Genomic DNA, 14,696 nt, shown 5'->3' on the forward strand with positions numbered 1-14,696 from the left:
TTGGTTCTAATGTCTTTTCAGAAATCTTGTGTAATGTTTTGTTTATAAATTTTAACTATTTCCCGAATTGAAAGTATGTTATTATTAAAAGCCGACTACTTGGAGATGCAGATCAAGAGTAATGCCCTAGTTTATACCATCCTGAAACTCCAAAGGTTAATATCACTGTTGTTATATCCACCTCTGAACTATCTCATAGTAAAACTGAAGGCAGTTCAGGAGAAAAAACCTGACTAATCACAGGCCTGTAGAAAATTCCTTTGAAAATTACAGAGAGAGCATGCCCAAATTCAAAGCCAAACAGTCAACCACTATACTAAGACATATTCAAGAGGTGGGTTTAATGACACTGATAGTAACCCCTGGAGTATCGAGGATGAGTGTATACAGGTACACTTTTGATCTCTCATTTAAAATTTACGACAAGACAGAACACTCTATACAGATATAAACAATTTAATTGTATCAGTAAGTGCATATAAAATGTATAAGTATATATAATAAAGTATATCAATGGTTAACAACTGAACACTTAAATGGACGAGTTATAGTTCTCTTGTACAATACACCTGTACAATATTATTGCTAAATATGGAATGGTTTACATCATATGTTATTGTTAATTTGCATAAATATTGCTTACTGGTAATGTTTTATGAAGAATAATATAAATATCATTCCAAAAATTTTACATACTTTTACATACCTTAAATCAATTTTTCAATATATTAAATCATTTTCCAATATCTTCAATGGAAATATATACCTCATTTATCTGGACTTTTTTATTCCCATATCAAACTCGTGTAAGTTTTTCAAACTGTTGGAAATATTGTGGGTCCAATGTAGCTTAATCTTTCACCTAAGTTCTGCTAAAGCTTGGTAAATAAATATCTACCAGGGGCTATCTAGTTACAAATAAAGTTTAATCATTATATGTTGGGTACATTTAATTGGTTACTTTGGTAACGCTATAGAAAATATATTTGGTACATATAATGGGAGACCTATTAAACATTAGAAATATCTGAAAACTGTTCAATATTTATTTGGTACAATATAATGATTTAAAATTCGGGAATATTTTATTTTGCTGTATATACTCTTAAAACATTTTGGTATTTGCCAATACATTTTTTATTTATTATTAAAAATAGCTTAAAATTTCAAATTAAGGATACAAACTGTTATATTTGTACAAATGATCATGAATAGTTTGAATTTTTAATAAATTTTACCAGCAAAAAATGATAAAATAAATTCTTAGCGAAAAAGTAATTTTAAGATTTTTCAATAATAGGTTTGATACCCTTCTAGTCTGTAATTAATTTTGGTATACATGCATTACATTCAATATCTGTTTCATATAATTCTAATTCTTTCTCTCACAAAAATTCACCTATAAAATATCAAATACACAAAACATTATCTCATATAAAATGTGAGATCACAAACAGAGTATAGCTGCATATTCAGAGTTATCTCCCATGAATAATACCATGTTAGTGGTAGGAATGCTATCAAATACTGTAAATATCTACCAAAACATCATTAAAATTCCAAGTAAACATTAACAATACTAAAATATTTCTTGTGGAGTGAGAATGACAATTTAATTGTGATATGGTCCTCATTATTGTGATATGCCACTCTAAGCACATAAGGCACTTTAACATGTATTACCTGTAATCATGTCTGGTTAAAAATGAGTACTTCACTCAAATACAGGATAACAGCCTAATAATGCATACATCAAAACTTGGTATTGTTGTTTAATAATGAATTAAAATATAGACGTTGTAAAATATATGATAACATTAATTTGTGATTCTATAATTTGTTTTTTAATGTATATGTAAAATTTCTCTCTACACAATGTAAAGTATAAAGGGAGCTAACTCCTCTCAGACTGTATTGTAAAATAATTAGTGAACACAGTCACATGTACAAAGCTTTGGTATTTTATATATATACATACAGTCCAAATAAAATGTACAAATTGCTGATGGTATATTAGTTTACACAAGTATTTACATTATTAACAGTAAAATCAGACAACCATATATATAAAATGTTACATTTTTTCTTTCTTTCATATCAATGTTTGATACATATAAAATATATAATTATTTATTTTATTCAAGTTTCCATCAAGATTAATAAAACACAACCAATCTCACATAAAATAATTCAAAACTATTCATAAAATGTTACTAATGTAAAACATAAAAGTAAATGTATAATGGTTTCTCAGTTACATTCTGGTAACACAGTGCATTCACACTACTGAAATCTACCTCACTCATCACAAAGGTATATCTACATTATAACACTGTAAAATCTTTCGACTTCGTGACTAACGCACCAAAGGCATATTTACTCTAAAGAAAACATGAGATCTTGTTTAATAAAAATGTGTAAATTTTAATCCATCAAGACAAATTTTAATATCACCAGCAACACACTTCAAATTTATTTTATTCTGCACTTGACTGGTATATAAAATCTAAAAGCTAAGGATGTTGTTGTGTGAACAAGCATTAAAGCAAATACCACATATTTTAAAAGGCAGTGGTGTACAATCAAACATGCAGAAGAATGTTTGTAGTAACAGATACTAATGCCTTTGAAACAAAACATATACATTCTAAAACAGGAAAGAGGTCAGTATAGATGAAATGTCAATACAGAATTAGTGGCAGTCGTCAGAAAAAAAAAGAACAGTTGTACCTCATAGGATTTCCCTAAAGATTGTCATCAAAATAGCACTTGAAGAATAGTAGATTGAGAGAACTTTTATGGTGTAAAGAGATATAAAAAGTTATTGTAAGTAATGTACGATTAGGATAAAAAAGGGAATCAAGAATAATTTGTGATAAACTTTTTAAATTAAAATGAGGCCCAGAGGGCCTGTATCGCTCACCTGGTTTGTAATGCCAAGTAATGTTCTGAATACAGGTTCATTGTTCCTTTTCTGAAGGAATTTTAATATTAACCTCTAAATCCCCTATTGGGCCCCAACCCTCCCGCCCCCAGGGGGTCAGAGGCAAAATTTATACAAGTTCTGTTTCCCTTCCCCCAAGGATGTTTATGGCCAAATTTGGTCACAATCCAAGCAAAACTCTAGGACAAGTAGCGATTTATAGAATTTACCTCTATTTCCCCTATTGGGCCCCACCCCTCCTGCCCCCAGGGTGTCAGAGCCAAAATTTATACAAGTTCTGTTCCCCTTCTCTCAAGGATGTTTGTGGCCAAATTTTGTTACAATCCATGTAAAACTCTTTGCCTAGTAGCAATTTAAAGGATTTACCTCTATTTCCCTTATTGGGCCCCGCCCTTCCTGCCCCCGTGGAACCAGAGCCAAAATTTATACAAGTTCTGTTCCCCTTCCCCCAAGGATGTTTATGGCCAAATTTGGTCACAATCCAAGCAAAACTCTAGGACAAGTCGTGATTTATAGGATTTACCTCTATTTCCCCTATTGGGCCCCAACCCTCCTGCCCCCAGGGGGTCAGAGGCAAAATTTATACAAGTTCTGTTTCCCTTCCCCCAAGGATGTTTATGGCCAAATTTGGTCACAATCCAAGCAAAACTCTAGGACAAGTAGCGATTTATAGAATTTACCTCTATTTCCCCTATTGGGCCCCACCCCTCCTGTCCCCCGGGGGTCAGAGCCAAAATTTATACAAGTTCTGTTCCCCCTCCCCCAAGGATGTTTGTGGCCAAATTTGGTTACAATCCATGCAGAACTCTATGACTAATAGCGATTTAAAGGAAATGTTGACGGACGGACAGACGGACGGACGACGCGCCATGACATAAGCTCACCGGCCCTTCGGGCCAGGTGAGCTAAAAATGAAATTGATAGAATCATAAAGAACTTCCAAGATGTAAATGGAATAGCATATTTAGTTTCACTTTTAAAATGTTTAAGAAAGTGAAATTCAGGGACATATACACTTGTGTGTAAAGTAAATTAGTTTTACAGCACCTTGTGGGATGTGAAACAAAAATACAGATAAATGTCATATATTGTTGATTGTTTGACTCGTGTCCACATCAAATTCCTGGTGTTATATCTAGCTTGTGTTTCACATAAATGCTGTATTGCCTAAATGAGTTTTATTTACTTGTATCCATACCAAAGGCTGCCATTACAAGTACATTTAGTTCAGTGTTTTTACAGGTGCTCTGCAATGTCTGAATAGATTGGTTGACTTTGGAACTTAAGTTCTGTCTTCTCATCTGACTGGTGTTGTTCACGTGAATGTTGTATCATCGTAATTGATTGGTATATTTTGTGATCTTGCTTCACATGAATGTCGTATCGTCATAATTCGTTGGCTTATTTTGTGACCTGGCCTCAAACAGATCACGGACTAAAGTTGCCTTTTCCTTCTCTAACTTTGAGATCATCTCGCCCTTCTGTCCTACTTCCTGATGGTGAGAAAAGAAAATGAAATTAATTTTGATAACTTCAAAGAAAGAGTCTTGACATATAAAATAACAAAATGAGCAGACATACTTTAAAACTTTATCAGTGAACACTTACCGACTTACAAAAGAGCATTAGTAATCAAGAAATAAATGTTCATTGAGTAACCTTTTTGGCAATTTTATTGGAGAGAATTTATTTTTGCATTAAAGGAGCATGATAAAACTTGCCCAAACCAGTTTCATCAATATTCCTTGATTAATGGAAACATCAGTTAGCAGTTACCTGGTATTGAAGGTTCCTTAACTAAGTTTTTTAATTTTTTCTGTAATGCTTTCCTTTAGATGGGAATATTTACCTGAGTGAGTAGTCTATTCTGGTCCTTTAGCATTTTGATGGTTTCCTCTGGGTACATAGTGTTGTTGGAGGAGCGGACAGCGAGATTCATATGTAACGGAAACCCCTGATGGAAACAAGTGGTCAGGATAATGATTTACACAATACAAAAGTATGTAGGGTTTAGTTAAAGACTATAAATAATCAGAGTATAATACCTTTATTGACACAGGGCCATGGCACCGACCTCTCAACCATAGTTCATAGATATTATTATATCAATACATTATCAAGGTAATACTCATGGTGTTTATATGGCCATACTGTGTGTTTGGATTTTATGCTAACTAACCCCTTTGCATACAAATGAGAAAATGAAACAGGTGAAGTTGAGAAACCAAAACTTTACACTGTGGATTTTGGTAAAGTAGAATTTAATATTACACCAAGAATGAAAGAGGGAAATGTAATATTGATTTATGATGAAACAATCTCATTTTGATGAGAAAACCTTATTTGGGCTCAAAGTCATATTGAACATTAAGTATTTCTTATTTCTATTTGATTGTTCATATCAGTATATATTTATATATATATATATAGAGCTCCCTTGAATGGGGTGAAAATGCTCATGTAACTAGTCAGTCGATATTGTTTTTATTTCTTATAGATTTCGTCTGTAAGGATTTTTCTTCAAATTTATTATATATACATAAGCACTTTTTATCATGGACATCATTTAAGACTTTTTCAGATTCTATTTATTGTTGATTTCTTTAATAAACATATTATATCGTCATTGAGGCCCAGTATACCTATAATGGGATGCTAACAAGGATTTTATAGCACCTTTTTATTGTTCACCGAAATAAGTACCACTTTGAGTAAGGGTCTGCTGATACAATTTATTAAGAAATTATCTAAAATAGTGAGGTGTGATGAAAGTGGCCTCATATTTGAATAGAGAAACTCCTAAAGAAAGCAGCTTGCACCTGGAGTTAAGTGAAGGTATTCTATACAGAATATTGATTACTTGACACACTTACAGCAGACTTACACAGGTAGAAACAGTCAACACTTACAAATCATTATTGATTTTAGTATCTTACTTCTCAACTGTGAATGACTGATTGGTATCTCAGCATCTAATTGCTTCAAATCAACTTATTGGATAACCTACTCAGGTGTGACACAGTTATTTATTTATTAGCTCTGAGCACACATTAGGCATAAAACTTCTTGTGCTTGAGATGAAACAGATATGTACAATTCAATTAATAGGCGCTACACATTCTCACATTGTAACATGAAGGTGGTTTACCATACAAAGAACCCCAGGAAAATAGCATTTGTTTTATTTGTTTTCAATTATTTTTATTTTTATTTTGGGAATCATTAAAAACGATATTACAAATAACAATTGAACATAACTTAATGTATAATTCAATTATTAGAATAAGCTTAGAACAAACAGCAGTATTATTTGTTTTATTAATCGCCTTGTTTCATTATTTAACATAAATATGCTTATGTTTATGATAATTAAACTTTATATTTAGTTATGTCTTGTACAGCCAGACTTACAGATTTACCGACCCATATCAGTTATATACATAAACATGTCATACACCGATTCATGTTTTACATTACTACATGGTAACCTCTGGAGCACAGACAAATGATGATGCTCTGACAAAACAATTAATAACAATTATATACGGAACAAAGGTGTAAGATGATACACAGTAATCAGCATGTACCTTTTCTGAGCTCTCTATTAGAGTTTTCAGCTGTTGGTTGACCTCAGAAACACGAGCCTGCTGAAAGTTCATTCTCTCCTGGTTGGCCTCCAAGTTGTTATCCTGTGTTCAAAGAAATGTAATTTAAATTCACCTTTTAAATGATTTATGATTACATGATGGTCAAAAAATCAATTTCTAAGAATAGGCAGAAATTTGCTTTCTTCTATTTCACTACGCCTTTTTCAACTACTATGTTCAACAAAAGTAAAAAGCAGAAAATTTTATCAGGAAACTTAGTTTCATTTTAGCCATACCCTTGTTTCCTCTGTGAACCTGCCATTCTATATCCATTTACAGTTTTATTGTAACCAGATGACCTTTCCCAGTTTAATGTCTTACATTGTAGGTAGCCTTGCCGACATATTTCTGTTTCTCGTCGATCGTCTGGACTTGTTTTTGATACCATTCCCTGGCCTGGTCTACCACTGACAATCCTTGTATCAACATTTCCTTCTCCTTTTCCAGCTGTCTTAGTCTTTTAATCTGAGAATAAAAACCATGAAAATTTACTTATGAGTTCTTATTGATGATTTATCAATTTGCTTTCATTGATACACATCTTCTTACTGAAACCAATCAATTATCTGCCTTATTTTAATCCAACTAATTTCCTCGGCAATTTCATTTCACATTTTTCTGCCAACGACTTTTTCATGGCAATTTAATTCTGTGATCTAGAGACTAAAGTTCTATTTTACCTGTGTCCAGGATTTTGGAATATTTTCACAGCGTTTTTATTTTTGCGTTTAAAAAAAAAATTTGCCATGAAATACAAAAAACTTTCATTACACACAAAAATAAGTTGGTTTACAGCAGTATAAACTAAATAAATATTTTTAATTTTATTTTCTCACGCCACATGAATTTATGCCGGATTAGGAATATGATAACTTTGGGGATGAAGTGGAATCTTAATAGCGTGTCTGCCACATCAAACATTTCTAACAAAACATTTTCAGAAGTTTTCATTTAAAACTGGTTTCGCAAAAGAGATGGATTCCATTGTTTAGATTTTCAGCACGTTAAAACGGATTCCATATACCGGTATATGGCTGACCTTTGGGTTAACTTTATTTGTGAAACAGGAAATCTAGGCGAACGTGTTTGGTAACCTAAATACATATTAATGTTACAGAATTCTGAACACAAGAATAAATGAGACAATCATTATATTATCCAATACACTGTTAATATAGTATCTGTAAACCTGTTCCTTTCATATGAAATTTTATAAAACCAGTTTTAGAAAAATTTTGAGTCTTGGCTGCCAAAAATTTTAATTTTTAAACAAGTTTCTGTTATTTTAATAAATTCTCCAAGGAATGATTTAAAATACTTTATTTATGATGGAACTACAAGAACCTTCATTATTTATATTTAAAAGACTTTGTGTTCCGATCCTAAATAAATTACCCTGTCTAAACATGGCTATTGATAACTGACCAATGTTTTTGCTCATTTCCAATCCGCTGAATACAATTTTCATTAGAAACTTGTGAACATGCTTTAAAAGTAAAAGAAAAACTGAACTAATGTTTGCTCAACAAACTGTAAGCCTTTTCATAGAAAGCTGCTTAGAGCAAAAAACTAAGGTCATTTCTTCCATGAATTATGAATGGGGAGAAAATTTTATATAAACTGTATAATCCAAATCTTCTAAGTTCTATAAACTTGGCTGAAAGCAAATATTAAATACTTTCAGAAAAATTATAAAGGACACAAGGTTTTGAAATGATTTGAATGGGATTAACATTTCATTTTTATAATACAGTTTAGTCAAGATATACCAGGTAATATATATTTCAGTGAAAACTGAAATTGCAAGTGAAAACAGAAATTTCAAATTGAATACCGTAGTTACTAGGAATCATTTTCCCCCCAAAACAATCACCATTGACAACAAAACATATGCTGTTCCATGGCATTCTTATGATAGATTGTGAATAGACAAAGCACACAGGTCTTATTCTTCTTCATGAACAAAGACTGCATAATAGTGTGTATAGCCCATGTCTGTTTCATGTGCTATATTACCGTAATTCCCAGGACTTGTTTTTTTCCTTTTTGTTCTACACAATGGTTTCCTTATTGGAAAACTATATTCCATGACACATATCCTGTTTTAGAACCTGAAGCCTGTATCTGTTACACGAAATCTTTTGAACAATATTTAGAATATCAAAACTCTATCAAATCATTTTTTCCCCCATCTGTTTATTTTTTTAAACTCAGAGAAAAACCCATGGTGATTCATAGGTACAGTAGACATCTCAACCTGTGTGAGACTGACACTGGCTTTCTATTTTTCACAAATGCTTTTGAGTTTTGATAAAACAATTCTGGTCACATAGTATTATGCTATATGGTATAGAGTCTATAGACTTACATCTAGAGAGAAAGCAATTACAATTAATAATTTTATGGTTAGATAAAGTGTTAAATGTGCTATATATTCTAGAAAAAGAAAAAATTGTACTTTAAAACTTAACCAACCAGTTAGGAAAAAAATCACCTTAATATGCATGTTGATGCTGAAATAATGCTGAAATGACACTTTATGATGCAAGCAAACCTTTAAAAGAATTGTTCACAGGTAGTTTATGTAAAGTCGACGAAATGTATCCAGCAATTCCGCAATTTTTGTTATTTTTTTTTTATCTATCCATAACCTGTTTGCCCAGTTGTATCCTCATATTTAAGTGTATAATGCATAAAATTGTTGAGCTAATTTTTTCACGGAAAGAGCACATTGTGAGCAGATATATAAGGTGACTGTTCTGGGAATACTGCACACTATAGCCTGAGAAGAGATCTAGAATACCTGTACTTTTGGAGGAATTCACTTAACAACTACAGTTGCCATACTGCGAGTCACCGCACACAAAATTCAGGTACTTGTGCTCATATTAGTAAATTTCACTGATTAATATTTATTTACTTACTGAGCATTGTGAACTTGAACTTGTATAACTTTAGGTTCTGTTTAACTCAAAAGTTAGTTGTTGTTTCCGTCATAACTTCACTACATAATTATATATTAAGCCAAAAATAAAATAGTTTCATTCTGCAAATATTTTTCACTTTTGCTTTGAAAAATCTAGAGAAAATATTTTCGATCCAATATTTACCTGGTTGTTAAAATCCTTGGAATTGGAGAGGCTGTTGATATTGTTTGAAATTTAGTATAGTACAGGTTATGAACCTTCTTTATATCTAGATCATAAATACACCTCTGGGTTATAATTACATGATCAGGAACTGTTCAGTGATTGGTGGATTTTCTCAGAGTACTCTGCGCTGGCATGGCCTTCCTCCACCTCCTCAATTGACATGTCCTATATTATGGCTGCTGATACCACAAATGGTAAATAAAAAAAATCACCTTCATCTTATAATTAAGGCATTTTAGATCAAATGTGCTTTATAAGCTAACAAACTCACAATATTTAAACTTTGTTCCTAAAGAATAAATAAAGATATATTTATAACAAAAAAGAAAAGTATTTTGTTGTTCTGAAGCTATCCTATGATCCTGCAAATCACACTACAATATCAACAACACACCGAGGCTAATCGAACCGTCTAAAGGAGAGACAAAATTACCTGTAAGACCACCTTACCAGTGCAACACACCTGGGCTTAATTACAGGTAGGAGTTAATGTTACAAGTAATTCCTGCCCGTTGGTGCTATTACTATCTCATTTGAAGTCAACTACATGATTTTATCAGATAATTACAAGTTATTGCTATAATCACTGCATATCAAATGAGATGCTCCTGCAGCCCCAGGTAGACATTTAAATTCCTTACAACTAAGTTTGATCAATAATGGAGCAGGCAGAAATTTGGGATTATTTGATATTGATTTTTCCAAAATTCAATTTAAATAAATTCTTAAGAAATTTTACAGCTCCTCTCATGACTATCTTTAGAGACAGCATGCATATGCATGTGGTAGATTGATGTACATGTTGTACTTGTCTTCTTGTGATACAGTAGCTTACAGGTGCTATACCGGTACCCTAGCTACTTAATACTGTCGTTCTAAAGGTGTATTCATACTTAGTGTTATCAACAGCGAAATTGTTTTAGTGATTTAGGCATCCTGTGGAAAAATATTCTATTTCTAAATCTCCCACAATCATTGGTATATACTATAAGAATATTAACTGAGTTTTTTTTACTTTTACTTCAATATATCTTGGCAATAAATCTCTATACATTTGAACCAATACCTGCCATTACATGCCAATATTGAGTAATGTTGTGAGGTCATACAAATAGAGCAATTAACCTTATAACTCTGGACCAGAAATGACCATTGAAATGGTGGCGATAATGATTCCATGGAGAGGAAATTGGAGTTAAGGCTTTGTGTGAGACATGTTGGACACTAAGTCAAATATTTATACAGCATATCGGGGCAATTCTGGAGGTGACAAATCTGACTGTGACACTACTCAGCAGTATTTACCTAAGTGCTGACATAGGTAATAATGTACTGGGAACCTTTTACTCCTACCAGTCCACTATTTACACTTACATAACACTAAGGCTGGTATTTCCGGGGCCCTTTACTTTTCACACTGGTGTCACAATCTGAAAACTTTTAACCCCAATTTTATGTCCATGAATGTTATATTTGCCGTGTGTTGGTTGGCTTGTAACCTTCGGCCAAAAAAAAAAAAAAAAAATCTGAAAGAAAATTAAGTTAAACTACCATATAAAAATAATACTTTATTTATAGAAGGTAGTTCAGACGGTACCGATGTATCATATATTTTGGTCATACAGACTCCCCATTCCATCTCGATTCCATTATGATCATCTGTCAAAAACTGTTTAAATTTCTCTATCAAAATCTCAGATGGCACATAATATAAATTCAAATATATTGCCCCTTAACCTCCTTGTCCTCATTTACTTTTTACCTGATGTCTTACTTCGAATTCAATACCTGTATATATATGATCTCCAATACTCAGTCTATTTAAACTGTGTATCTGAAATTCTTAACATTTATCCAAACGTCAAATGATCGAAAATTACTTTTAAGAACACATGTCATATTTTATGCTTTCATCTATAAATCAATTCATAATTCCGGCTAAAGTATGTCTTTCTAACACTAAACTTTTTATTAAATGGATCATTATTTTTCCATTTCCTGTGTGATTAAGTTCTGTCTATCTCCGATCGCTACACACTATCAAACCATTCACCCATAGCTCAATAGATCCTATCGTTGCGCCTTGCCGCAGAAAATTTCAGCAATTTCTTGGTCACGCACACAATAAACATAGCAACTTACATTTTATTTAACAATGACAGCCATGTTGAGAAGTTCTATGATGATCCTAGATCCACAACATTTTTTAATTCTGCAAGCGCCAAAGAAAATTCAACTTGAACTACCTCAAAATATTAACACATACGGATCAAAAGCCCTAGCCGTTGCTCGGGAGGATATCAAGTGTCCAGTGGATAATTTGTGAACAGTTATAATAAACAGAGCAAGGTAGCAGTGTTATCTGGCCAGGTAAACTATTTACCTGTGTGTCGCTTGACAGTTAGATGATATGGTCTGGTTCTCGCCAATAATCAGATGTTGTATGGCTGACACTTGAGATGTTCATGGCCCATACCGGTAGTACATTACCATATAAAACATTTCAATTCTGTCCACTTTTATTGCCCTTATCTATGTATAGAAGTACTGGTTTCTCCTCTTTCTTAATTTAGTATTTTGAATTTTATATAGGGCAAGAATGCAAAGCAAATACTTTTGGGTGAACGTTTAACTTTTAAATCTTGTGTCAGTGTTTGAAGACCCTTATCTGTTATCCAACCCACTGCTCACAAGTGACAAGTACGTTTGATGACCTCATCTTTAACGAAAATTTCAAAAAGTTTAATTTGAATTTGTAGATCACAAATTTCCACTAAAAACCAACATTAGAAGATTGAGACAACCCTTAAACAGGAAATTGTAAATATTTTCACGTTAAATTTTACTTTTATTATTTATTTAGAAATAACTTAGCAGTAATAAAAATATTGATTTATGGAAAACCTCTAGAAAAATATGCTTGCATGTATGGCATGCTTAATTTAAAAAAAAAAAATATGATGTATCAATAAATTTTTCCCTTCAAGCTATCAAATATCCTTTTACTTGTAATTATTAATGCCTAAACAAAGAGTTAGGCCGAAAGGCATAAAGTCATTAGCTGTGGCCTTAGGGTTTTAAAAAGTTAATCTGCTTGTGGAATGTAAGCAAAATCACCTTAGGCTAAGCTTATACACAATTGCCACTGGCGACAATTATCTGTAATCTAATCTCTAAATGACAACATACAATTATTTAGAAACAAGTAAACATGATTACATCAGTCATCTTTTTAGAACTTGTCAGTTGCTAAAGGCATGTGGAAGTCGATAATTAATTAAACGATGGTGTATCAATTCTGAAATTTTGGTGATCAGAAATGACCTGATATAATTTAACTCAATGATTTAAGTCCAATAATTACTAAACCTTATTATTCCTTGAATTAAATACGGTATTTGACAGATTATGCACACCCCTGCATATGGGTTACAATTGACATCCTGCAATTGATTAAAAGTTCCCCTTTGGAATAATCATTATAGTAACCCTAATGCAGGGTTCTGAGAAATGAAAACGTGTAATGTTGTTTAAAAATTTGTTGTCAAAAAAGGGCATCTTAATTTTCAGTCTTAAACTTATTAAAGGCTAGATGTTTTTGCACATGGGCTATTGATTCCTGTTTGATACCTTTATTCTGAAAAAGGTACCCATTATGCCAGAAATCAATAACAATTCAATATAGTAATCAATAATGTAATAAATCAAAAGTCAGAAAATGAAAAACTGTTTTTGAAGATTTTCTGGATAACTTTTCTAGTATTGCATGCAGTCATTATGCAAGACACACTTTATGCATTTTATATTCTCTGCAAATTCTTTGATTTAAACTTGACAAATCCAATCAAATATAACATGCTGATGAAAAATCACATTGATCTATACATTAAAAGAATTTGAATAAACTACACAGTACTTTTAAAATAAAGAAATATTAATCACCATAATCTGCCATAGCCGCTGGTTGCGCATTTTGCATCAAGTGTGAATCACTTTTAGCTTGATGGTCTTTCTTTATGACTGCTGGGTGTCCTGGTTCATTGATCCTCCGTTGCCAGCTTTTCAATTCACTAATGATACGTTTATTATTTTTGTCTCTTGGTGGAACTTGGGGAGGGTTAACACTGTTTGTACTGTGACTGTCTTTTGAGGAGTCTATGGACATTTTTGATATTGGTGAAACCGGAACATCATGATGAGAGCTGTATGATGAAAGTTTTTCTCTGGATTGGTATTTTTCTGGATGACTTGTACTTTCTTTTCTGACATTGCTTCGGTCATGTAATGCATTCAGAACATTATTCGGTTTGACAGTGGCAGTATTGATTGTATGGTATCTGTTTTGGTGTAAAGCACTATGACTAGATCTCTTTGGAGGCTGAGGAGCATCACTGCGAGGCTGGTTTGTTCTCCTGTGAACATGTTCAGTTCTATTTTCCTTCTCCTGGTGACTATCACTCTCACCTTGCCTTTGGTCATTTCGATGAGCACGGTGTTCATGTCTTTGTTGGTTGTCATTTGTATTGGGATTTCGGCTCGTTAACATAGCAAGCTTCAAACCGGCGACAAATCGATCAAAACTAAGGTAACCATTCTGAGGGGTTACTTTACGTAGCGCTTCGATTACCCCACTTGGTAGCCCCTGAACTCCTTCCTCGTGCCATCTGCTTTCTATGTCAACAAATCGAACAAATCCACATCTTTGTTCATCCAAAATGTCGAAAAGCACGCGAAGTGATTTCACAAACTGTTTTGGTAACCCTTCAATACTGTTCCATGCTGTCACACTTGTCATGTCTATTTCTTGATGTTACCTGTCTGACTACCTACCTACCGCATCCCTTCACTTGCACCGACTGACAGCGTCGGGCACTCTACTTTTGTTTTGATTGGATATGAGGCTCAGACGGTTGATACAAATTTAAGATTTGTAATCGGAACGAAAATAAAAGT

General features: G+C 32.9%; 1 protein-coding gene across 1 annotated transcript; it reads right to left on the reverse strand.

The window, feature by feature from the left end:
- Nucleotides 1–440: 440 nt before the first annotated feature.
- Nucleotides 441–14,608, reverse strand: LOC138322289 (suppressor APC domain-containing protein 2-like). Its single transcript, XM_069266327.1, has 5 exons — nucleotides 13,686–14,608; nucleotides 6,913–7,082; nucleotides 6,532–6,633; nucleotides 4,794–4,898; nucleotides 441–4,437 (listed from the first exon to the last, which is right to left on the reverse strand). Exons 1-5 carry the CDS (start codon nucleotides 14,536–14,538, stop codon nucleotides 4,312–4,314), a joined length of 1,356 nt encoding a protein of 451 aa, XP_069122428.1. The 5' UTR covers nucleotides 14,539–14,608; the 3' UTR covers nucleotides 441–4,311.
- Between the last annotated feature and the right edge of the window lie 88 nt (nucleotides 14,609–14,696).

This window comes from Argopecten irradians, chromosome 4 (genome assembly GCF_041381155.1).
Source record: "Argopecten irradians isolate NY chromosome 4, Ai_NY, whole genome shotgun sequence".
Classification (NCBI taxonomy): Eukaryota; Metazoa; Mollusca; class Bivalvia; order Pectinida; family Pectinidae; genus Argopecten; species Argopecten irradians.

What these genes read in the sequence shown, in the direction of transcription:
- LOC138322289 (XM_069266327.1), bottom strand. Translation starts at nt 14,538, where the DNA reads ATGACAAGTGTGACAGCATGGAACAGTATTGAAGGGTTACCAAAACAG. An exon ending in TAATAGAGAGCTCAGAAAAG is followed by an intron (nt 4,899 to 6,531) that starts GTACATGCTGAT and finishes TGTTTCCATCAG; the next exon opens with GGGTTTCCGTTACATATGAA. An exon ending in AGAATAGACTACTCACTCAG is followed by an intron (nt 4,438 to 4,793) that starts GTAAATATTCCC and finishes TCTCACCATCAG; the next exon opens with GAAGTAGGACAGAAGGGCGA.